At 39.0% G+C, this 26,321-nt stretch overlaps 1 protein-coding gene across 1 annotated transcript; it reads left to right on the top strand.

The window, feature by feature from the left end:
- Positions 1 to 309: 309 nt before the first annotated feature.
- On the top strand, positions 310 to 1,543 carry LOC140370339 (uncharacterized). The gene is made up of 4 exons (XM_072457451.1): positions 310 to 429; positions 539 to 958; positions 1,055 to 1,194; positions 1,528 to 1,543. Exons 1-4 carry the CDS (start codon positions 400 to 402, stop codon positions 1,541 to 1,543), a joined length of 606 nt encoding a protein of 201 aa, XP_072313552.1. The 5' UTR covers positions 310 to 399.
- Positions 1,544 to 26,321: the final 24,778 nt, after the last annotated feature.

The raw sequence follows: 26,321 nt of genomic DNA, 5'->3' as shown, positions 1-26,321 counted from the left end.
CTAAGGAGCTTGGTAAGTGTAAAACATTATTTTGGTGATTTTCATGTTTTAATGATTAGAGTATAATTAACCATAAGCAACATCTGTTTTTTAGGTGAGCCTGCAGTTTGTAAATCAAGCTTCAGATCACTGTGGAAACAGCTTCTCCCACACATCAGAAGCTGCAGGCCACGCACAGATCTCTGTTGGCAGTGTCAGAGCAACAACGAGCAGCTGATACGAAGTGCAAATGTCCCAGATGAAAGAAAATCTGAAGTTGTCCAGAAGCAAGTGCATCATCTTGCCCTTGTGCAAAGTGAGAGGACTTTTTACAACACTTTGATTGCTGCCTGCAGACTGAGCACAGAATCTAATGTGCTGTCTTTCGGACCCTCACCGCCAGCAAGCAAAGACATCAGGATGCATTACAGCTTCGACTTTGCACAGCAGGTACTACTAATAGTGCAAATGCAGAATAGCAATTATAGAGACATATACGTCTTAATCAAATGTCATATGTATTAATCTAATCTCCTTTCTCTCTCTCTGTCAACTACAGATACACTTTCCCTCAAACCCTCTGCAGCCGGGGCCAATGTATTTCCTGACTCCACGAAAATGTGGCCTTTTTGGTGTCTCCTGTGAAGGGATGCAGAAGCAGGTCAATTTCCTGATTGACGAAGGCATGTCGTCAAGTAAGGGAAGCAATGAAGTCATAAGCTACATGCATCATTTCTTCAACAACTTCGGGGTTGGAGAAAAATACGTGGATCTTCATTGTGACAACTGCAGTGGCCAAAACAAAAACAATTTCATGTTGTGGTATGCTGCCTGGCGTGTTGGACACAAGCTTCACCACACAATGGACATCCACTTCCTCATTGCTGGCCACACGAAATTCTCCCCTGATTGTGGCTTTGGACTTATCAAGCAAGCATACATGAAGACCAGGGTTGACACTTTGGAAGACATCGCTGAGGTTAGTTTATGTTATTTGACTACTGTAATGTGTAAACATTAGCCTGGCAAAACTTCAGTGCAGATATTTTTCTTCTGTTCTAATTTTTTTTTACAGTCTCGCCCTTGTCATCAGGTAGTGGAAAACAGCTCTCCTGAGTCTCACCTCAATATCCCACAGCTTGTTGGAACGGCGGATGGCAAAGTGTTCGTCAAGAACTTCGACTGGCAGAAGCATCTGAGTCCCTTCTACAGACGGCTTCCAAAGATCAAGAGCTATCAGCACTTCAGGTATTTATATTCAAACAAACAAAATTAGTTAATGAGTGTTTCATGTGAAGGTCTGCCTGTCAATGTTCAATCCAGGTGGGACCAGGACATGGAGATTGTCAACCGGAGGCAGAACAGCTGTAGTGCGTAGTAGCTGAAATTCCACTGGTTCTGCTCCACAGTGACTTTTCGCAAGCACCACACCTGGTCTCTTGGCATCAAAGCTGTAAGCAAATAACAGGACATTTAAGAAATGGCTAACTATTTCACATGAAACACTCATTAACTATTTTTTTTTTGTTTGAATATAAATACCTGAAGTGCTGGTAGCTCTTGATCTTACATACCACAACATGAAATTGTTTTTGTTTTGGCCACTGCAGTTGTCACAATGAAGATCCACGTATTTTTCTCCAACCCCGAAGTTGTTGAAGAAATGATGCATGTAGCTTATGACTTCATTGCTTCCCTTAGTTGACGACATGCCTTCGTCAATCAGGAAATTGACCTGCTTCTGCATCCCTTCACAGGAGACACCAAAAAGGCCACATTTTCGTGGAGTCAGGAAATACATTGGCCCCGGCTGCAGAGGGTTTGAGGGAAAGTGTATCTGTAGTTGACAGAGAGAGAGAAAGGAGATTAGATTAATACATATGACATTTGATTAAGACGTATATGTCTCTATAATTGCTATTCTGCATTTGCACTATTAGTAGTACCTGCTGTGCAAAGTCGAAGCTGTAATGCATCCTGATGTCTTTGCTTGCTGGCGGTGAGGGTCCGAAAGACAGCACATTAGATTATGTGCTCAGTCTGCAGGCAGCAATCAAAGTGTTGTAAAAAGTCCTCTCACTTTGCACAAGGGCAAGATGATGCACTTGCTTCTGGACAACTTCAGATTTTCTTTCATCTGGGACATTTGCACTTCGTATCAGCTGCTCGTTGTTGCTCTGACACTGCCAACAGAGATCTGTGCGTGGCCTGCAGCTTCTGATGTGTGGGAGAAGCTGTTTCCACAGTGATCTGAAGCTTGATTTACAAACTGCAGGCTCACCTAAAAAACAGATGTTGCTTATGGTTAATTATACTCTAATCATTAAAACATGAAAATCACCAAAATAATGTTTTACACTTACCAAGCTCCTTAGCAGACTTCACGTAGAGACGCCAAACTGAGGCCTTAGTCACATGGGTTGGGAGCAACTTCACATGCCAGTCCTTATGGCCAGGATGTCGACCAGGTAGCATTATGGAATGGACTTCTGCATAGTTTTTGATAAACTCTACAACGGTGTGGATGACTTCATGGCTGATGAACCTGCGTGAACGTGGCTGTGCGCGCTTCTTCCTCAACCGTGGTGTTGCTCCATTTTCATCATAGTGTTTAATTATGTCAGTCAGGGTGTCTTTGCCAATTCTAGCTAGCTTGTGATGGCTCAACAAAACAGGCACTCACAACACAAACACGACCACAACAGCACACCAAAACATAACTTTCAAGCGTGTTTGTGATGCCATTTATTCTGCATTATTCACATTCTGACGTTTACGTTGTATTTAAGACTTAAAACGCGGAGGAGCGGGACACGGCCGGGGCTAGCGGCGCTACGTGGCTAGCTAGCTTGTGATGGCTCAACAAAACAGGCACTCACAACACAAACACGACCACAACAGCACACCAAAACATAACTTTCAAGCGTGTTTGTGATGCCATTTATTCTGCATTATTCACATTCTGACGTTTACGTTGTATTTAAGACTTAAAATGCGGAGGAGCGGGACACGGCTGGGGCTAGCGGCGCTACGTGGCTAGCTAGCTTGTGATGGCTCAATAAAACAGGCACTCACAACACAAACACGACCACAACAGCACACCAAAACATAACTTTCAAGCGTGTTTGTGATGCCATTTATTCTGCATTATTCACATTCTGACGTTTACGTCGTATTTAAGACTTAAAACGCGGAGGAGCGGGACACGGCCGGGGCTAGCGGCGCTACGTGGCTAGCTAGCTTGTGATGGCTCAACAAAACAGGCACTCACAACACAACCACAACAGCACACTAAAACAGGCGTATTTAATATTAATCATTACTTACGCCATGAGGAACAGGAAAGTACTTCTGCAGACTTCCGTGCCTCCTATGAAAAAGCTTGTCCGGGCAAACTTGCGCTTCTTCTGGGGCTTTTTCGTGGACGTCGTCAGCTCAGAAGTTACGACAGAAGAAACTCACTCCAGACATGAGTTCTGGAGTGAGTTTCCCGCTACACGATTTGCTTGAGAGTAGAGAATTTTCTTTTCTTCTTGAGTAACATTTGCAGTCAAAGTTACGGAGCGATAGCAGAAGGATCCATTTTTCAACTGATGTTACACAGCGCGTGTTGCTCCCTGTGTTGCTGCTTATCAAGTAGCCATGCGGCTGGCGGCTCAGCCCATTGGCTGACTACAATAGCGCAGCTGTTCATATGGAAATGCGGTCACACCCCTCTGCACGTCCAGAGAGCGCCCGAAAACACCACATTTTAAACGGCTTTATTTATGCTTTTAATGCTGCAAATACTGTTATCTGATACATCGAATGGCTGGTCCATATCTTCAACTAGCACATTCTGCAAAAAAACGAAAATCACATTTGGGGGAAAAAAAGTAAAATGCTGTTTTTCTCAGTTTCACCGAGGCCGACATGGTCCGACAATTCCGGTGGCGAGTCACATATTTATCCCACTATTTAAACATTCCTTCATTTTCATTTATATAGGTTGCTAGGTTATGGAATTGCCTAGTGTGATGTCTAGATTTACAAACAGGAAGTAAAATTCTAAACCTAAAAATGGCTAAATGTGATTACCCCTACTGTACCCAAACCTGTCAGAGTACTGCCACTTCACACAAAATATTACTCAAGTAGAAGTAAGAGTATAATTTCTTCTCAAAGTAATATGTGGAAAGCAACACTGAACAAGCTTTGAAAATATATATAGGTGTATTTTATGGAGCAGGTTTGCTTGCAATACGTACCACATCAACGTGTCTAACTGCTGGACTAAGAACTAAAGTATATCCATTCAATTTTGATCCCTCCTGACTTACATTTGCTTTGCTGATCATTGCCTTCGTCCCAAGGCCTTCCACTCTTTACAACCACATCCTCCTTTACATTGATTCACCAAAAACCATTACATTTAAAACATTTTCCACATAAAACACCCCTGAGGACCGTGCGTTTTGCCTCCGCTTGAATCAGCCGCGCAGTGCTAACAATTCACGTGCTATTAGCATTCTGCCGCCGCCTTCTTCCCGCTTCTCTTTATTCTTGGACCTATTTCTGGTGTCGGCGCTGGCTTTGATGCGGCTCATGCATATTGACGACGCGCTGAAGACGAGGAGGAAGTAGGAGGCGGCCATGTTAACCAAAGAGAGCGTGCAACCCACTTAAGGACGCCCCGTTTAAGCTAATTAGCCAAAGAGATATTAGACAATTAGCGATAATATTGCTTTAAAGAGGATTTCCATATTGCTTAAAGGGGAGGTGGTAAAATATGTAGTGATTGTGGTGGCATTAAAGGGGCAATGCAAAAAAAGTGATGTTATTGCTCTGCCTGGAATGTTCCGCAGTAAGGCTTTAATCGACCCTTTAAAAGGTCATTATGGGTCATTATGAGAAGACGTGAGCAATCTTACCTGTAACTTGGCCTGGTTTCCAAGTTTAATGTCAAATTGTGGAACATTTTAGACACTGGACAGTAAATCCCTCCTTTTGTTCCTCTGTTTTGTCCTAAATGAAGTGACTGTTCTGCAGTGTGGGCCAGTTCATTGAAACCATTATGACGTTGTTTATTTCCAATTTCTGCAGTTTTTCTGTTCAAAGACAGAACAAATGCAACACAAAAAAGCTCCAGGATCAAAATTCTGGGTATAACTTTTAAGAGACTGGTTAAATTTCAAAATCCCAAGGCCAGTAATAAAGAATATGGAGCAAAACTGTGGAACAAAGATGTGGAGCTGAAACAATGTCAGGACTTTGGCCAATTTAAAGTCAAACACAAGCAGATGCTCTTTACACGGAATAAAGAGGAGGAACAAAAGAAACAGGAAACTCAAGAATGAACCATATATTCTGTAGTTTTATATTATTGTAAGTTATTGTACAGTTCCTTACTTAATCCGCACAAGGGAAATGATACAGACAGAGGCAACAGATTTAGTATGAGAGAATTGTTCTGTATGTTATGTTGTAAATGGAAAATAAGGACACATCAACACTTAATTGTATATGATAATCCAACTTTTTGATCATATTTTATAAGCCTATTATTGGCTTGAAATAATGTGTATGTAACAGAAAATGTAGTTAATGCACCTTAAATCAAATCCCAATTTTCTGACAGTTGATCAATGGTATTTCACGCATTCATCCTGCTCAGTTTACAGACACTATCAAAGGCTCGGACATGACATGGTTTGATACGAGACAAGCCGGTAGAGAAGGGCCGAAGCAGCAGAGCGTCGCCGGGGAGTGACAGGCCTCTGCTGTGGCCACGCCCCCGATCTTCCTCTGCGTCGCTTCTTTCTGCTTCGTTTCACCGCAGGCCGCGTCTTACTTTGTTCACAAACTAGCCCATATTTCTCTGGTGCAAAATGCTACGTAAAGGTTCAGCTAACAACAACTAAACGCTTCCTGTGGCCTTTAGAAATAAAAGTATCTGCATTACCAAGCTGCAGAAAGTGTTTAAAAGCGTACAGGCCTTTGCTTTGGTACTTTGGACTTATTGTGAAAAAAAAACAACACTGGAATGTATGTGGCAAAGTGATGATAGGCTGGAGCGAAGCAATTTAAATGAGGCTGCAATAATAGCTGCTGAGTCTTAGTGAAGGCAAATGGAGTTCTGATATTTCTGTGAAGTAACGATAAAAACATGATTAGGGATGTCACAATATCAAATGTTAGTGTTACGATTATTGTGAGAAAAACATCACGATTTTTGAGACTGTGACTAAACAACAGTGAAATCTTTCATTTTCTTTCATTGCTGCGGTCAGACACATCAGACAAATGTGTAAGTGCATCCAATTTGTGAGCGGCTTAATGAAAATGAACTTTCTGAATGACAAAATATAGTTAAATTAAATAAATATAATAAAATATCAGCCAGATATGAAAAGTAATTTATATTTAGGTATATTTTTTGGGAGGTAGAGTGAAAGAAAATACTAAATTTTTCTTCTTAAATTGGTTCTTATGATTATATTGTGACCTCACTGTACAAAAACTTCCTGGATTACTACTTTATGACATCACAAGGTGGAACATAGCATTGTGAGTACTGGAAAGGCTAAATCTGCAGGAATATTAATAAAACACAGTCCAGATTTGTGTTTGGTGAGGAAACATTTTACCAGTTGAAGGCTCAAAGTGTATTCATCCATATATTGCTCCTTTAAATATGTCATGCTGTTTGAAATGTAACTTAGTATGGTTTACAAAGACAGAGACGGGGAACTGGATCACCAGGGGGAAGAGTTCATTAAATTCACATCACAATGGGATAATTGTTTGAAGATTTTTGTCCCCATTCAGTTTTGTCAACATGCGTGACGGCTGCGGCTGCTTCAGTTCTGTCCATGACAACAAAGAGACATATTTCAGAGTGGATATGTAGGTCGTGGAGCTTCTGATCATAATGAAAAGTTTCTCACGCTTTTTCATATCTGCAGAAAAAGTCTCTAATTATGAAGGAATCAAAAGGAATCAGCCAGTCTTAGATGAAGCTTCTCAAAGTAGGATAGTAGTCGCACGCTGATTAAATAAGCACTTAAAAAAGCACATTTGCCTACAAAAATGATTTCACTAAAATAGAATTGCCAACACAAGTAAGCAGGAACAAATGTGGTAAATAAAATGCTAAAATGATGCCATGACAACATAGTAAATACTGCGGATGTGCCTGATTTGTTTTAAAAATGCAAAACAAAAGAAGTAGTTCCCTTCAAACAGTTTGCAGCGTATTTCTCACTTTTCTAAAACATTACTAGAGTCTTGACTTTCACAACTTTCAGAGGCCTTTGGGGAGATGAATTTTGATGTCGACGTAATGCTAACATCAGCAGCTAACATGCTAACAGCGCACTTCCAGACTGCAAAACGCATTCTAATTTAACGCAGACAGTGGTCTCTTTTTGGCCCTAAGAGCTGCTTTTACAATATCACAATATAACTGGCAAAGGCCAAACAAATGTCACTTTATAACGTGGAAAAAGTTATAATAATAAGATCGGGTATAGGTCCTTTAATTCAAGCTATAACATATTTGTATCATTTTTTTTTAATATACAACAAAAATAACAGAACACAACCAGAGAGAGAGTGAACAGGGAAAAAACAAGACTGCAAAAAACATCCCAAAAATGTCCTTTTTTCTCATTTTAATGTTTTTTTTTGTTTCCTTTTTTTTTCCTTTTAAGAATAAACACAACACAAACACAACAGAACTTTATCAGACAGCTCAAATAAAATGCAAACAAACATAAACTAAACATTCAAAAACTAAATCATGGCGTTTTTGAATTAAAATAATCATCTTATTTGGTCCAAAGTCTTTCACATTTGTCCCATGCAGTTTTTAAGTCCATAAATCATCACCAGGCTCGTTCTGAGCATTTTCGCCTCAAATTAATTGACATTAGCACATCCAGGCAAGCTAGCTTTTGTTTATCTCTTCATGGTGATTCCCTCCGCTGGCAGTAGATGGAGCGCTAACACAAATCGTGATGAGGGAATGCCTGACAGACAGATTTTCAGAATGCACATATTATCTTAAGTTCTAAAGCATGAGATGAGGTACAAGTGCCAGTCTAAAGGACAATAACAATACAAACAATGTGCATTTATGTTCTTTTAACTATGAATTCTTTACATTCAACACTTCAATAACAACCGAACACACATTTTTGCATTTATTTTGTTCGAGTCTGGTATGTGGTGTATTCTTTTTCTTTGAAGGAGACACTTCTTCAATTAAATATTTGTCCACTTCTCCCATATAGTTTCCGTTTCTACGGCCCAACAATGACACGCGCAGTACATTTTATTTCCCGTATTAAAAGATGATATTGCATTGCCTGGTATTTCCGTGCGCACCTTTTTCCCCTAAACATCTCGTCCACCAAAATCACCCCCAACAGCGGCGACCATAAAATCAAATTCACGAGTTAAACGCTGAAATATTACACGTCTTTTTTCTGTTTCATAATTAATATTTGATGGAATATTTGCATGTAAACGTGTCCCGGGGAGGCTCCCACATGCCAGAGGGGACGCAGGCTTATGTGTTTACTATATTACAAACAGCCGCAGCAGAGACGCTTGTGCCTGGAACTATAAAAAGCATCTGCCGTTAAAGTGTGTGTTTTATTTGTTTTGGTACATGTAAAGCATTCAAGTGGCATTGTGTCGCAGAAGTGAGATTACAGGTGCAGCGGCGAAGTCCCAGGATGCTGCTTGTCTGTGGAGGCTCAGGGGAGAGAAAGGAGAAGGCGCGACGGGGAAGAGAGGGGGAGCGTTAGAAGTGTGAGGGAGAAACGGCTCGTATTGAGTTACAGATTTACATTTGGTCGTTTGGAGCAGTGATTCACAACCTTTTCTGACTTGATTATTATTGTGTCAGTTATTACTATTGCACTATTACTCTTTATTGGTGTCCGACATCAGCCAAGACGTTCTTAGGGATATAAAATGTACATTCCAGCTACTGCTACAACATTTCAATTAAAATTAATCTCTGAAAACATTCTTTCCTACGATGCGTGCGCAATTCTCGAACCCGTGTTTTCGGAAATACTGATATAGAATGATCTTGTGATTACTTTAACAACATTAGGCTCACTTTTGTTATGATCTTTTACTTTTAGCTTATGATATTTTTGAAACCGACCAAAAAATGAAACAGAAACACTGAATAATTATATTTATAATTATACTTTTAATAACCTTAAACACATGAACAAAGACTTGATTTGTTATGAATAAATAGTTTATTTAGAATGTTTAACTTTTTGGTCCAAAAATAGACTAAATACATTAAATCCTTGGAAATGTTGTATCATGTCTAAAATATTGCACAGTTTAGCAGACACAGAATTAAACACATCTGTCTCTGTGGAGAAAGTACAATTTTAACTTTAAATTTTGATGGAAATTTACGCTGTGATGTTTTTAAGTAATTACTAAGCCTGAATCATTTTTAATAAACTATTTGTTAATTACAAATGAATCTTTGTTCAATCGTTGTTATTAAAGCTAACTAAGGTGTAGTTATTATAAAGTGATACCAGATAAACTATGTTTATGTTTAATTTATGTTGCATTATGAAAATAAGTGAAAGATTGAAAATACTGTGTTCACATCTTATAAATTAATAGAATGTAAAACTTGAACTGATTTTTGTCATTTGAAATACTAGATTCACATAAAGGTGTTGCACAGACCTCAGAGCTCCATGTGAGGAGGGACGCCTGACTTCCTCTTGCATCATGTTAGGGAGCTTCAGTTGGACACGAGCTGAGGCCTTCACCCCGGTCTTGCAGCAATGGCCTACTTTCTATTTCTTTAAATGTACCCATCACCATGGAGACATGGTTACAGGTAGGCTCTGTGGAGAAGCGACTCCGCTCACAGACAATTCACAATGTGCAATAAAAACAACTGTTGAATTCATGCAAGATAACAGATCATTTAATGTGGAACATTCCAGGAGAATGAATGACATCTCCATGGAGACAAGCAGGCGGCGCATCCCCCATCAGAAAAGTAACATAGTGCACCTTTAACCATTTCTTTTTATATTTTTTTAGAGCTCGGAGTAGAGCTGCTGCTCCTCCAGCTGAGGTGGCTCGGGCATCTGTTCCGGATGCCTCCTGGGCGTCTCCCTGGGGAGGTGCTCCGGGCATGTCCCACCGGAAGAGGCCCGTGGAAGACCCAGGACACGCTCGAGGGACTATGTCTCTCGGCTGGCCTGGGAACGCCTCGGGACCCCCCCGGAGGGGTTGGAGGAAGTGTCTGGGGAGTAGGAAGTCTGGGAGCCCCTGCTTAGACTGCTGCACCCGCGACCCGGCCCCGGAAGAAGATGGATGGAAATTAATGAAGGACAACTTTTTTATTATTTACTATGTTTATGCCTGAAAAAATAAAGAACTAAAGAAAAGCAACAAAAGGAAACAACTGATGTCTGAGTGTATGTTATGTTCAGTGTTGTTACTGTGTTACCCACGGCATATGACTCACACCAAAGAACAAAGTATTACATGTAGTACTATATCTGCTTTTTACAAAATTTTGTTATGAAAAATCTGTAATTGAATAAATCCATTTAGGATGATACATTCCATGTACTTAATAAGAAAAGTGAAAACGTTTATAAAATAGTCATTTGTTTATGGTTTTATATTTCATTTACGATACACCACAAAACACTGAATAATAACAGTAAAGATTGAGTCATGACAATAAGTAAGTAACAAAATGTACAAAAAGCTCAGTGATATTAATATAATTACACTGCATTTTGTTACATGTAAAAAAATATGCACAAACAGAAAATAATTTGATTATGATACATTCAATATTATAACAATATTTAATTGTAAGTTTAGCACTATGTCTACAATATGATAATTCAATTGACGTATGAAAATAAAATTGTTTTAATAATCAGATGTTCTGATGTGTTGTGTTTGTAAAAATAAAGAAGCGGCACAACAGCATTAGGCCATGAGCAAGACTTTAAGGTGAACCCAATATTTTAAGAGATCCATGGGTTTATTTTAGGATTACACAATGACAGTGGGCTCACTCCTCGTCCCGTGCGCACCATGGAGCTACTAAAACGCCTTTTATCAGGTCACTTTTTTCTGTTTCAAAATCCCTTTGGTTTTTTCAAAATATTTAGCTTAATCTCGCACTGGCCAGTGCGCATCTCTAGTAACAATTGTTCTGATTGGTCAGAGCGATCATATGGTCCTACGTAACTTCCGGGCCACACTGTGCTAGCTGCTAAAGGCTAACTGGCGACATGCGCAAATGAGCAGCCGCCATTGACTTGAATGGAGTCCACACCAGTGGTTTAACGGGCAGGTGGGACTGGAACCAATCACAGCGCAGCATTGGGCATGATTGGTGGTTGAACTATTTTGTTTTTCAGAAACATGCACACAATGGCACTGTGTACATTTGTGGGTGAGAATGAGGACTGTGCTTTTCTGAACACTCGATTTATCACAACATAGATGTTTCTGCTTCTTTTGCTGTTGTGACGCTTTGACCAATCAGCATGAAGTATTTTTTCTACGTCCCAGTGGCTTTGGCAAGAGACTTCCCAGATTGATTCATGTGAAGAACTTCATTCAGAGTGAGATACAGATCAGTCTGGAGTGAGCCAGGTTTGGTTAATTTGGTAAAATGACCCAAAAGGACTTGAAACTCAAAGCCCAGGACGTGGACTTGACTTGGACTTGCCTTTCTTTGACTTGGACTTGAATCGGACTTGAAACCAAAGACTTGCCACTTGAGACTGACAAAACAAGGACTTGGCCCCATCTCTGGAGCTAAGAAACCTTTGACCTGTATATGAGTACACTTTACCCTAATTTAGCCATAGTAAGCCCTTGTAGCATGCAGCTAGCTGAAATGCAACAGCAGGTAAACTAATACATGTGCGCTGGCGCTTTGCTGTTCTTTGGCAGCTATTGCAGCCTCAGATCTCCTTGATGTCTCCTCTGCTCATAATGGCGAATGGAGCTTTGATATTTCGCATTGCGTTTGAATCATTGGATCACGTTGGTTTGACAAGACCAGGTAATTAGAGCGGCTGTACCGGCGCTGGAGTCTAATGGACAAACAAAGCAGGCTTTTGTTTACCCGCTTTGCTGTATGGTCGGGTGAGTTGTTAGATTGTGTTTTAAAGGGAAGATGGTGCAGGTTTGGTCAATGGTCACATGCTGAGTGTGAAGGGAGAGACGGAGAGCCAGGGAAACGAGGTACGATTCAATTTGCAAGAATGTTAATTAACTGTGGGAAATCCAGCTGGAAGAGTGTACAGAAATGCTAATGTTTCTTATCCATGATAGTCAACTCATAAAATGTGCCCCTAAAGGAAAGAAGAGGAGAAAGAAAACTGAATTGTGCTATTTCTAGTGTGGCAGGTGTAAGCACACAGGTTTGGGATGAGTTGGAGAGAAACATTAACATTTCCTCATCTTTGTTTATTCTTTAAAAGGAAACTGAAATATTATATATTCACAAAATAATGAACCAAAACACACGTAAGCCCTGATGTAGAGCTAGTCCACATTTCCAGTAGTGAAGAGAAAATGCAGTGTTTTATGCTTGTACCATATATTGTGTAATAAACATCTACATCTAACTAAACTTACAGTTGGAAATGGAAATGGATGAATACATTTGTATCTATGGCAAGTTCAGGCGCTTGAAGAACGATCCTTTCGCAAACTGTAACACATTTTTTATTTCACTAATTCTTTTTCTTCAAATTGTTCATGTAAATGCTCCAAAGCGCCCCTGCAGTCCATGTGTGGTATTACCACACGAGGCAGCAGTGTGGCCTAAGTAAAACACCTTGATGTAAAGCGCTTTGAGTGCCTTGAAGGTAGAAAAGCGCTATTAATTCAATTAATTTTGGTGCAACTATCACATAAATAGCTTTAACACTAGTGCTGCAACTATAGTTATTTCATTAAACAACTAGTCAGTGATTACATTTTAACCTAAAATAAAGGTTGAAATATGGATGGAGTGTATTACTGAATAAAATCCTACCAAAATAACACCCTGTGAGTGGGAAATAAGGCTGGTTAAAACTGATGTAAGTAAGCTAACATTTATTAGCATGTAGCCACGCAATAATATGTAAACTAGCATTAGCCGGCTGCTAAATGCTTGAAACAAACAGCTCGGCTTCAGTCTGGAGTGATTTCTGTCCCACCTCCTCACCACAGTAATCCATTTCTGGACAAACGGGGTCTTTGGGGTTTTACAGAAGAGGAATCATTTGTAATAGACCTTTTGTTGGAACAGCTCACAGTGAGCATGCGGCTTTCATCCTCAAGAGGCCAGCAACAACTTCCATGAATAGTCCAGGTTTAGTATCGAGTTTAGTTCCAGTGTAGTTGAAGTTGTGTGTGGTCAAGTCTAATTATTAAATACTATTCGTAAAAGTATTAGAGCTACATTATATTATGATATACTCGAGTGTGTACATGTTGCACTGCACAGTCTTCTGGAGTCACTAAGCATGTGTTTACTATATATTTAGCATTTGATTATTGACATGTTTTCTATTCACATATAAGTAATTCTATATTAAGTATTTTAACTCTCCCTCTTCCATTTCTTTATGAAGCTGCACTCTGAATATCATGCTTATGTAGACATGTCTTTATTGTATTGTTAATATGACATACAAGATACATTTTGTTGCAATATTTGAATTTGTCCACATACAGTACAGAAGCTTGATTTTTAAACTATTTTTGAAACAAATGACAAAAACACATTTATTATTATGATGTATTTATTTAATTCTTCAGGTTTAACACACGTACAACAACAATGACCAATAAATACACTTTTCAACACAACACATTACCCCTCCATTCTGGCTCTTTCCTCTCACGAGCTGCTGGCCTCTCGGTGGTGCCTGTGGAGCTGGTCAGGGCTGGTGGAGGAGCGGGGCCCGCTTACACCTCACTGTGACTGGAATACCAAACGTGGGGTTGTGGTTCTGGAACCTGCAGCTGTGGTCATCCGCCCCTCCTTCCCCTGTGCACGCTCAAAGCCACGTTTCCACTCGGACACTTTTCACGAGTGCTTTGGAACGGTTCTGATGTCACCCAAACACAATTTATGTTTTCTTAATGTATCAAATCTAAATCATACCTTAATTTGACTTTTTTTTAGCATGAGGTTGATATCAGCAAATCACAAAAAGAAAGATAACAACTTCCGGTTTATTTGCTGCTTTTTCTGCATTTATTTCACTTCTTTGCATCTTTTTATGTAATTCATTGGGTTTAAATAATTATAGAGGTATTATGCACATGAAATACAATATATTTCGGTCTTGGCGCGAGTGTTGTGCGTCGATAAACAGGAAACAGCTGATGCTAACGTGCTAAGTGTGTCTGTTCAACATAAGTTAGTTTATCACTGTAAATACTGCAGTTTATCACAATATCAAGTCAGTGTTTGGTGAGAAATAATTATTTTATGTTTCTGTTTGCTTTTTGCAATCTGCTTTTTACCTGAGTGTGCATTCTCTCTTGTCCAATCGCTTTCCAGGAGCCGAAAGCGAGCCAGACCACTTTGGAAGGTCTCGCGACCCACTTGAATGGGCCAGTAATGTTCATTTAAGACAGTGGAGACAGGTCCAAAGTGAACCAGTGGCTTAACAGTAGAGACACTACCGGGAACATTTCCTTTTAAGGATTTATTGATTTGTTTCTTTAAAAAGTCAAAATCTGAACCAAAAGGGTGTAATAGTACATTAAAGTATTACCGGTAAAAGTTAATAATGAGCAAAACCTATGTCAAATATATTATTTCAAAAATATATTATTTTAGGGATTTGAGATGTGTTTATTTTTGTGCATTGTGTGCAAACATTATAATAGTATAAAGGGTCTAAACTTACGACCCATGAAAGTTCAATTATCAAATGACACTTGTGTTGCTCAAAGATGATGGAAAACTACAGTAGCTATTAATAAACTTAATGCAGGATCTGACTTGTTCTCACTCTCACTACACCTTTAATGACTGATGACACAAAATTATGCAGCATTCAAGCAATTATAAAAATATATATTTATATATATATAAAAGAGTTAAGCATAGACAGATCTGTCATTTATGTATAATACTAAAGTATTAAGTACAAGGTAAAGATATATTCCATCCATCAGTGAAGAACGTGTAAAACAGGACGCAGTCATAAAAATACACTATTACATCATGTATCAAAGCATAATTACTCATATTAATGTATGTATATACATGCTCATTAAGTGGTTCAATCTAGAAACAAAATAATAAAATAACATCAGATCCGAATACAAATTATTTTTAATCTTTCTAAAAGATGTAAGCAATAATTCTGAATTTCCAGTCTAGAAATGTCCATTACGTTGTGTTTCTATTGTTGTTGAACAATTATTATTGTAAACATCTGTTTAAATCAAGTTCTGATCTCACTGGATTTTTCATACTTGATATTCTGAGGTTCATCCCAGTTTCTCCACTGAAATCCCATTATGTTCCACTTCTCTTTTTCTTCATTCCAAAATGCTTTTGCTTATAAACTTCAACAACAAAGGATCTACTGGAATATATTTTTTCATGAAGGTTGCTGTAGAGATTACTTTGGATTATTCCATGGCGGAGCATTTTGACATTTTGAGGCAGTAAATACTCCAGAATTCATATAACAATTTTACCACTTTCACCGCATCGAAACTAGGATTTAACCAGGACTAAACCCAAACTAAACCTGGACTTAACCAGAACTAAACCCAAACTAAACCTGGACTTAACCAGGACTAAACCCAAACTAAACCTGGATTTAACCAGGACTAAACCCAAAACTAAACCTGGACTTAACCAGAACTAAACCCAAAACTAAACCTGGACTTAACCAGAACTAAACCCAAACTAAACCTGGACTTAACCAGAACTAAACCCAAAACTAAACCTGGACTTAACCAGAACTAAACCCAAAACTAAACCTGGACTTAACCAGAACTAAACCCAAACTAAACCTGGACTTAACCAGAACTAAACCCAAAACTAAACCTGTACTTAACCAGAACTAAACCCAAAACTAAACCTGGACTTAACCAGGACTAAACCCAAACTAAATCTGGACTTAACCAGAACTAAACCCAAACTAAACCTGGACTTAACCAGAACTAAACCCAAACTAAACCTGGACTTAACCAGAACTAAACCCAAACTAAACCTGGACTTAACCAGAACTAAACCCAAAACTAAACCTGGACTTAACCAGGACTAAACCCAAACTAAATCTGGACTTAACCAGAACTAAACCCAAACTAAACCTGGACTTAACCAGAACTAAACCCAAACTAAACCTGGACTTAACCAGGACTAAACCCAAACTAAATCTGGACTTAACCAGAACTAAACCCAAACTAAACCTGGATTTAACCAGGACTAAACCCAAACTAAACCTGGACTTAACCAGAACTAAACCCAAACTAAACCTGGACTTAACCAGAACTAAACCCAAAATTAAACCTGGACTTAACCAGAACTAAACCCAAACTAAACCTGGACTTAACCAGAACTAAACCCAAACTAAACCTGGACTTAACCAGAACTAAACCCAAACTAAACCTGGACTTAACCAGAACTAAACCCAAACTAAACCTGGACTTAACCAGAAGTAAACCCAAAACTAAACCTGGACTTAACCAGAACTAAACCCAAAATTAAACCTGGACTTAACCAGGACTAAACCCAAAACTAAACCTGGACTTAACCAGAACTAAACCCAAAACTAAACCTGAACTTAACCAGAACTAAACCCAAAACTAAACCTGGACTTAACCAGGGCTAAACCCAAAACTAAACCTGGACTTAACCAGAACTAAACCCAAAATTAAACCTGGACTTAACCAGAACTAAACCCAAATTAAACCTGGACTTAACCAGAACTAAACCCAAAACTAAACCTGGACTTAACCAGGACTAAACCCAAACTAAACCTGGACTTAACCAGAACTAAACCCAAAACTAAACCTGGAATTAACCAGAACTAAACCCAAAACTAAACCTGGACTTAACCAGGACTAAACCCACATTAAACCTGGACTTAACCAGAACTAAACCAAAAACTAAACCTGGACTTAACCAGAACTAAACCCAAAACTAAACCTGGACTTAACCAGAACTAAACCCAAACTAAACCTGGACTTAACCAGAACTAAACCCAAAATTAAACCTGGACTTAACCAGGACTAAACCCAAAACTAAACCCAAACTAAACCTGGACTTAACCAGAACTAAACCCAAAATTAAACCTGGACTTAACCAGAACTAAACCCAAAACTAAACCTGGACTTAACCAGGACTACACCCAAAACTAAACCTGGACTTAACCAAAACTAAACCCAAACTAAACCTGGACTTAACCAGAACTAAACCCAAAATTAAACCTGGACTTAACCAGAACTAAACCCAAAACTAAACCTGGAATTAACCAGAACTAAACCCAAAACTAAACCTGGACTTAACCAGGACTAAACCCACATTAAACCTGGACTTAACCAGAACTAAACCAAAAACTAAACCTGGACTTAACCAGAACTAAACCCAAAACTAAACCTGGACTTAACCAGGACTAAACCCAAAACTAAACCTGGATTTAACCAGAACTAAACCCAAAACTAAACCTGGACTTAACCAGGACTAAACCCAAAACTAGACCTGGACTTAACCAGAACTAAACCCAAAATTAAACCTGGACTTAACCAGAACTAAACCCAAACTAAACCTGGACTTAACCAGAACTAAACCCAAAACTAAACCTGGACTTATCCAGAACTAAACCCAAAATTAAACCTGGACTTAACCAGAACTAAACCCAAACTAAACCTGGACTTAACCAGAACTAAACCCAAAACTAAACCTGGACTTAACCAGAACTAAACCCAAACTAAACCTGGACTTAACCAGAACTAAACCCAAAACTAAACCTGGACTTAACCAGAACTAAACCCAAACTAAACCTGGACTTAACCAGAACTAAACCCAAAACTAAACCTGGACTTAACCAGAACTAAACCCAAAACTAAACCTGGACTTAACCAGGACTAAACCCAAAACTAAACCTGGACTTAACCAGAACTAAACCCAAAACTAAACCTGGACTTAACCAGAACTAAACCCAAACTAAACCTGGACTTAACCAGAACTAAACCCAAAACTAAACCTGGACTTAACCAGAACTAAACCTAAAACTAAACCTGGACTTAACCAGGACTAAACCCAAACTAAACCTGGACTTAACCAGAACTAAACCCAAAACTAAACCTGGACTTAACCAGAACTAAACCCAAAACTAAACCTGGACTTAACCAGGACTAAACCCAAAACTAAACCTGGACTTAACCAGAACTAAACCCAAAACTAAACCTGGACTTAACCAGGACTAAACCCAAAACTAAACCTGGACTTAACCAGGACTAAACCCAAACTAAACCTGGACTAAACCAGGACTAAACCCAAAACTAAACCTGGACTTAACCAGAACTAAACCCAAAACTAAACCTGGACTTGATCAGAACTAAACCCAAAACTAAACCTGGACTTAACCAGAACTAAACCCAAACTAAACCTGGACTTAACCAGAACTAAACCCAAAACTAAACCTGGACTTAACCAGGACTAAACCCAAAGGTAAACATGGACTTAACCAGAACTAAACCCAAAACTAAACCTGGACTTAACCAGGACTTAACCCAAACTAAACCTGGACTTAACCAGGACTAAACCCAAAACTAAACCTGGACTTAACCAGAACTAAACCCAAAACTAAACCTGGACTTAACCAGAACTAAACCCAAACTAAACCTGGACTTAACCAGGACTAAACCCAAAAGTAAACATGGACTTAACCAGAACTAAACCCAAAACTAAACCTGGACTTAACCAGGACTTAACCCAAACTAAACCTGGACTTAACCAGGACTTAACCCAAAACTAAACCTGGACTTAACCAGGACTTAACCCAAACTAAATCTGGACTTAACCAGGACTAAACCCAAAACTAAACCTGGACTTAACCAGAACTAAACCCAAACTAAACCTGGGCTGGATCAGGACTAAACCCAAAACTAAACCTGGACTTAACCAGAACTAAACCCAAACTAAACCTGGACTTAACCAAAACTAAACCCAAACTAAACCTGGGCTGGATCAGGACTAAACAAGGACAAAAACCGGACCAATCCACATCAGGAGTAAACAACAACCACAGAGACTAATATTTAAATTATATATTGCATATTGTAAAGAATATTGACCAAATCATAATTTAGATCACTGTTATTCTCAATGTAAGTTTTTTAATAGATATTTTTGAATTTTAAAGTTTTTTTTTTTTCAGTTTTAAAATGAAGACAATGAAAACACAACAGAAGAAGAAACAAAGGCAGCTAAAGACATCCCATTAGGTTACAGCACACATTGTCCAACATGAACGACTTATTTCAAAGTTTTTCAAATTTGTCAACGTTCAAATTAAGTCTGAATGCCATTTTTCCATTTTTCTAATGTCTATGGCGGTCCAGTCTTTGATCGTCGGGCCAGTTTTCGTGATGGTCTTTTCCCCTAGGGTTTTATATTTCAAACACTTTCTCTGTTCTCTAACTTGTATTGTACTTGTGTTTCTCATTCGACCGGTTTTGCCTGTTTTTGTGAACTGACTTTTAATATTGTGAACCAAGAGCAATGTAAAAATGCATCTTACAACAGCAGTATCTGATCATCTTCAAATAAACATGAAAGCCTTTATATAAAAAGTTTGCTTTACGTGTGATTTTTATTTTTGTCATTCTTTATTGTTCCGCTCCAGACACTGTTGGTGATCATAGAAAATCTTACATTTAAAGAACTTTTTCTGTAGTAAAATATGTATTAGAAGTTTTTCATGTAATATATTTTGTATATAAAGGATACATAATATCTGTGAAAATGTCATAAATTGCACATATTTGGGACATATAAATCTGAAAAATGTTTTGAGCTAGGTTTATATTTTTGACATATGAGATATGACAAACAATATGGAAGGAGTTTGGGATTTTGGAGAATACAACAAAGGGCTTTGTTAAAATTACAATAAATAAGAGTTAGAATTCGATTTCAACAAATCCTTTGGTACAATAGATGAAAACCTTGTTAAATCCAAGACTGTAAAGTTCCGTGTGTGTAGATGCTACTTTAATGTCCGATCTTTATGTCTCTGTGAGAGAAAATGCATTTGGAGAAATCTGCAGATACAATGTTCCATATAAATCTAGGAATGACTGAAATAGTAAAACATATTTAGGTGCAGATTGTTCTCACGTGAAAGCGTATTGCTTAGTGAGAGCAAACTGAAGTCTCACCAAACAAACCCAAACCACATGGAATCATCCGTGTGCGTTACAAAAAACACACCTTCTACTTTATTTGGTCACGCTTTTGTTGCGCATAACTTGAACCAATCCTTAACACTATTTCATAATCATGTACCACCAGCTTATGTGGAGATTTGGCGTTGTCCAAACAGACAGTCCAGCCGTGTTTCGGGGGGAGGAGAAAGAGAAAGGAGAACGCGCAGAGCAGAGACAGTCGCCTCCAGCCATTCTCCGTGTGATCGGCGGCGGCGGCACAGGCGGAGGAGGAGGAGGAGGAGGAGGAGGAGAATAAGGAGGAGGAGGGCCACTTTATTGGACACCTTTCTATTTGCAAACAACGCGCGTAACAAACAGGCAGCGGTGCGTGTCGTGGACTGGAGTCTCCTTCTAAAATGTAGATAAGACTGTGCGTTGTGGCGATGCTGCTTCGTGCGTGGAAAAAAAAAGAGGAAGATGTAAAAGAAGAAGAAGGTTGGACGCGTGTTTAAGCCCCTTAAGCCTGATAAATGATGAGCGACAGTGGCACAGCGAGTGGGTCACCGCCATTAACTCCTCGCGTTCTCCACTTAAACTTCTCTCAATTACGCGTGCTAATGCGCCGGGCACGCGCAATGCCACCGGGTTGGGGAAGGTGTTTTGGGGGGATTACGCACGTTATTGATGAGTTAGACAGTGGCAGTTATGGGCTCGTCATGGGGGTCCATTTGTTTGTAGAGAAATAAAATATGTTCGCTTTTGGATGTTGCTAAAATCATTTTTTTAATTTTTTGGTTTGTTTGTGCAACACTTTGGAAACTGTTTTTGTTTCTAAAATATGTCCCAGGGTCAGATTAAAAAAAAAAAAGTATTTTGAGGGACTATTTTACCTTTTTCTTTTTTTAGAGCTAAATTTCAAATAAGCTTTTTTTATTTATTTTTTTAACGACCAAAATATAGTTATATCCTCTAATATGTTCCTACTCTATGGAATTTTAGTTTACCACTTTTTTCCCAATTCAATTTATTTATATAACATATTTCACACCCAAAAACAGAGTAGGCCGTATATGATACAAAACAAACTCTATTTAGCTAAATTGTGCCATTGCGCGCACCACGTTTGGACACTGCGGTCTCCCGCGTGTGAAGGAGAAAGAGGAGGAACAACAACAAACAGACAAACAAACAAACAAACAAACACTTTACGCGCGCTGGTATCCCGACGTAAGGCTCATTATTACGCACGCTTCGTTCAAGTTGCTGCACGGGGCGCCCTAAACTCAGCTGTGACCGGGTCCCAAGGGTGAAAAGGAGTCCAATCCACACAAAAGTCATGACATCCTTAAAAACAGAAAGTGGAAACATCAAAACTACCACGTGAATCGCTGTTTTCGTGCACATTTGATCCTTTTACATTCTAAATAAATCGGACATATCAATACATTCAGTCACGTTGTAAGAGTTGGTCTATTAAATCACGTTGTTTTCTTATTTTAAACAGCACATACATGTTTTAGGCCTGTAAAAATAACCAATGCTGCTTCAAACGTGCCATAATGTACAATACATTTAGATTTTAAATGAATTGTATTATCCATGTTTGTTTTTGATGTTTATGTCCTCTGCAAAAACACATATTCTACTTTGTTACATTTAAATATTGAAATTCACGCATTTTCTTTCTAATCCATGAAAACAAGGCCAGGATGTGTATTTTTCTATTGCTATTTTTAAACAGATTTCTAAAAGTCAGCATTTTAGGTGTGAAACAAATGAAATAAAATGCTTGTAAATGTTTGGGGTGGAACAGCTTTACGCACACGCCACGTTCAAGCCCCATCACCTCCGATCCGATTTGTTTTATATTTCTATTTGCATTTTTGTGCTCAAAGTAGAAAGATTCAAGAGGGCCCATTTTCCAATCGAGAAAACGCGCTTGTTTTGGAAAATCGTGCCATTTTGCCATCGGAGAGTTTGTTTTTCCTTCCTCCCGAGGCCTCCTGCTCTCTCCTCCCAGAGCTTTACGCGTGAGGCCGCCAGGTGTCGCTCTGTATCCGCGGACAGACCGCGTGGAGCTCCTTTCTCTTCCCCTGATGCTGCAAACACACGCGCCGCTCCGGTCCTGGCTCAGACACTTCTTCATGGACTCGGCAAAGACGCGGTCGAGGGCGAAAAATGCCTCGTTTTGGGTTTTTTTTTATTTTATTTTTTTGTAACCGAAAGAATTTACAGTCGGAACTTTAATTTACGTGTTTTTGAAGGTTGTTTTTTGGTGCAGGGTCACGATGAGTTCAAGCTTCTTATAACAACAGCTAAACAAAATATGAATTAACTTTACTTTTTACGATGACAGATAGTGCATTCTTGTTGCTGTATTTCATTTGCGTAAAACAAACTCATTACGTCTAAATTCCATTACTTTTTCTGATAAAACAAGGCAAAACATTGTCATTGAAAAAACGTGTCTCTCTAGGCATTTTTTGTCGTGCGTAAAACTAGTCAAGGTTGAATAAACAACGCTTAAATTCCAAAATAAAGTTAAACGTGTTGCGTATTATTCAACATCCAATCCAGTTTTATGTGTTTGAACCAAGAAAATATACATTTGCATAATCTGCCAGTTTAGAGAGAGAGAAAGGGAGAGAAAAGAGGGAGAGAAAAAAAGTTACTAAAATTATTATTACATATATGGCCTATAGTTTGACGATTTGTCGATTTGCGTGTTTCGAAAATAAAAAAAAGGAATAATGTATTTTTATAGCCACAAAAACAACAATAATTTGAAATCTTCCAACTGTTTTTTTTTTTTTTTTAACCCAAAGTTCTTTTCAAATACCTTTTGGATGTTTCCAGTCCCGGGATTCTGTCTTTCTTTCATTTTTTTTAACGCTTCGCTCGCTGATTGTTCCGTTTTTTTTGGCTTGAAATAGATCCTCCCGCACCAGACCCAGACCCGGGACCCCCCCCTCCCTCCTCCCTCCTCCTCATCCCCCCCTCCTCTTCTCCTTAATGAAGCCAAACGCAGCTGGCCCCGTCCCACTTGGACACCGAGCGCTTTAACCCTCACCTGACCCCAACCTGACACCACCAGATGAAATTGTACCGCCTGTTAATGCCGTCCACTGATTTTTATTTTATTTTTTTTATCGATTTTTTGGATCCAAAAGAGTCCAAGTATTGCTTTCCTAGTTTGTTGATGTTGCTTTAAGCCGACTTACTTTAAAAGAGTTTAACCAAAAGTGTCATATTCGTCTTTGTTTGCGTTGGAGTGCGACCTATTTTAGCCTGACAACAAATGCGTGTTGACTTATTAAAGATTGTATTAGCTTATTTATTACATTTAACCACATTTTTTGTGTAGAATTTATACTTTTTTGGTTACCATTGCGCATCATGTTCCAATTTAGCTGGAATTAAATCATACAGTTTACTTTCTTTCTTTCTTTCTTTCTTTTTTAACCATTTGGATGTTTTGGTTTGTTTAATTTGGACTAACCCTGAAACTAAACCAGGACTAACCAAGCACTGAAACAGAACCAAACTAAGAAGTCCTCAATATAAAATCATGACAAATGTGAACCTAAACCCCCCAAAAAACAAGATCCACTTAAATCGTGTCACGCCTAATTCTTTCATAGCCTATTTTATTATAATTATTGACTTGTATAAATTCTACAAATGAATAAATCTTGGTCAAAACGCATCTAATTCCACCGTTAAGTGCAAGTATGTTATTTTTTCTTCCTCTTCGTCGTGGAAAGCCTGGAGATTGGACACGCGTAATTAGTCGCTGCTATTTTCACACGCTCCTCGCCTGTTTACATCACTCTCCTCGGGGGCAAATCACATATTTCCGCGCGGAGGAAACGGCATCGAGGTGGTGGTGTAAAAAAAAAAGAAAATGGAAAAATAACCTCCACGTGTCAAAAGTAAGATTATTTCAAACGATAATTACACGTTGTTTAAGCGGGACAAACGTGGAGAGCTCCGTGCGTAAAAGTTACATCAAACCAAATGAAAAAAGAAGAAAAGCTGGCGTACTCACCGTGCAATCCAAAAGAAATAAATGCTAAAAAGTGAGCATTTAACCAGCCACGTATCCTGTGTAGTATATTTTTTAATCTTAAGTGTTTACAACGCCATGGCAAGGCTCGCCAAACGCACGGAACGCCGCCGCGGCTGTGCGCTCTTTCGCTCCCCTCGTTCTTCCTTTTCGCCTTTTCCCTTCCTTCCCTTTCCCTTCCCCGGCGCGCTGCACGTTCAGATGTCCACACGGCCGTTTGTCAAAGCCAGCCACAACCCTTCCCCCCCACACACACTCCCGCACACACACCCCTCCGCCGCGCCAACAAACACCTTGTTGTCACGCGTTCATTTATTAAACCTCTCTTTTTAAAATCTCTATCTTGTTTCCCCCCCTCGCTTTTGGATTCCACCAGACTTTATTGACCCTTCCTTTCCTCATTGACCCTCCCTTTCCCTTGTCCCTTCCCCTCACGTTTTCACACCGTTGAGAAAATGTCACGTAATAAGATTTTATGAAGCATCTATGAGTGGTCTTCTTGATAGTTTATTAGCGTTGATGGTTTTAAAGGGACACGCTTGCTTTTTTTTCTGTTTCCTTCTCTATCCCCCAAAAAAAAGGGAAAAAAAGGGAGGAGGAGGTGGTGGGTAGAAAATCGGCTTCACTGTGTGCAATCGATGCCCCTCCTCTTCCCCAACAACATGATGGATGACCCTAAAGGGGGGTGTGTGGGGTAGCTTTGATAATTGAGTGAGGATTGGAAGGAACATAAATGACTTTCTCCAGAACTTCTCCAAAAGAATCAGTTAGAGCCGGGTTGTTCTTAGCGCGGACAAGTCGTCAGCAAATCAGAATTGTGTCGTGTTTGTAAAATCCCGCGATTGTTTGATACGACTGCCCTTTTGTGGCGTTCGCACACAAATGGATGAAATGACACAAAAGTAGAGCCGCTTGCGCAAATGTGTGGAATGTATTTGGACAGAAGTGGTCACGTGACGCCATAAGAGCTGCAAAAACACTCTGAAATATGAGGAACGACTCGATCCGATCTTATTGCAAAAGGTGCAGGGCTGAAAATGGCTGAACAGTCAGTTTGAACCGTGCGTAAAACGTGTTGGTCCATAAATAAGAACATTAGGTGTCTTTACTTTCATGTGCAGAGTAAAATACATTTAGGTAGAATGATTAAGAAATAAAAAGACAAAAAGGTTATAGTATGCACAATGTTAATGAACACTTTACTTTAAGGCCTCACCGCGTAACCTTTTATACTCGAATAAAGGCATGTTTCTGTTTCTCTTGCATTAAAAAACGTATAAAACACACCTTCTCCCTGTGAGTGGGCTTGCAGCTCCACAAACCTGACTCGTACTTGTTCCAAACACTCCACAGTATGGCATTATACGGTTTTCTAGTTCATCATGCAGGGGATGTGCCACCACTGGAAAGTTACAGAGTGTTACTTTAATCGGACGAAAAGAGTAAATGAGCTGTGTAGAATATCACCATAGACAAAAAATAAAAGCATCAAGAAGTTTGTAATGAATGAACAGAGACAATGAGGATGTTTTTACTGGGGTGAATATGGGTAAAGTGGGATTGAAATGTGACAAATGATTAAAGTTGCAGTGATAACAGTGTTCAAATTAAGACCAAAATAGTGAATACTGTGCTTGCGTTTTTAAGTGTTTCACAATATAGTAATGTACATATGTGTGTGTTTAAGAAGGAAAACTTAAAAAGACTTTGGCATTCAATTTAAAGGCACAGTACATCATATTTAGCCAAAAAATAGTCTATAACAAAAGCATTTTATTTTATTTTTTCATTTTGGATGTTTTTGTGTGCTAAAAATGTAGTTCAACATCAATGTATCCACTATGAGTGCGCTTGCATC

The sequence above is a fragment of the Eucyclogobius newberryi genome, unplaced genomic scaffold (assembly GCF_026437365.1).
Source record: "Eucyclogobius newberryi isolate DKJ021-1_F unplaced genomic scaffold, fEucNew1.0.hap1 SCAF_21, whole genome shotgun sequence".
Classification (NCBI taxonomy): Eukaryota; Metazoa; Chordata; class Actinopteri; order Gobiiformes; family Gobiidae; genus Eucyclogobius; species Eucyclogobius newberryi.
The sequence above is the reverse complement of the archived record's forward strand: the minus strand, read 5'-3'. Positions and strand labels throughout refer to the sequence as shown.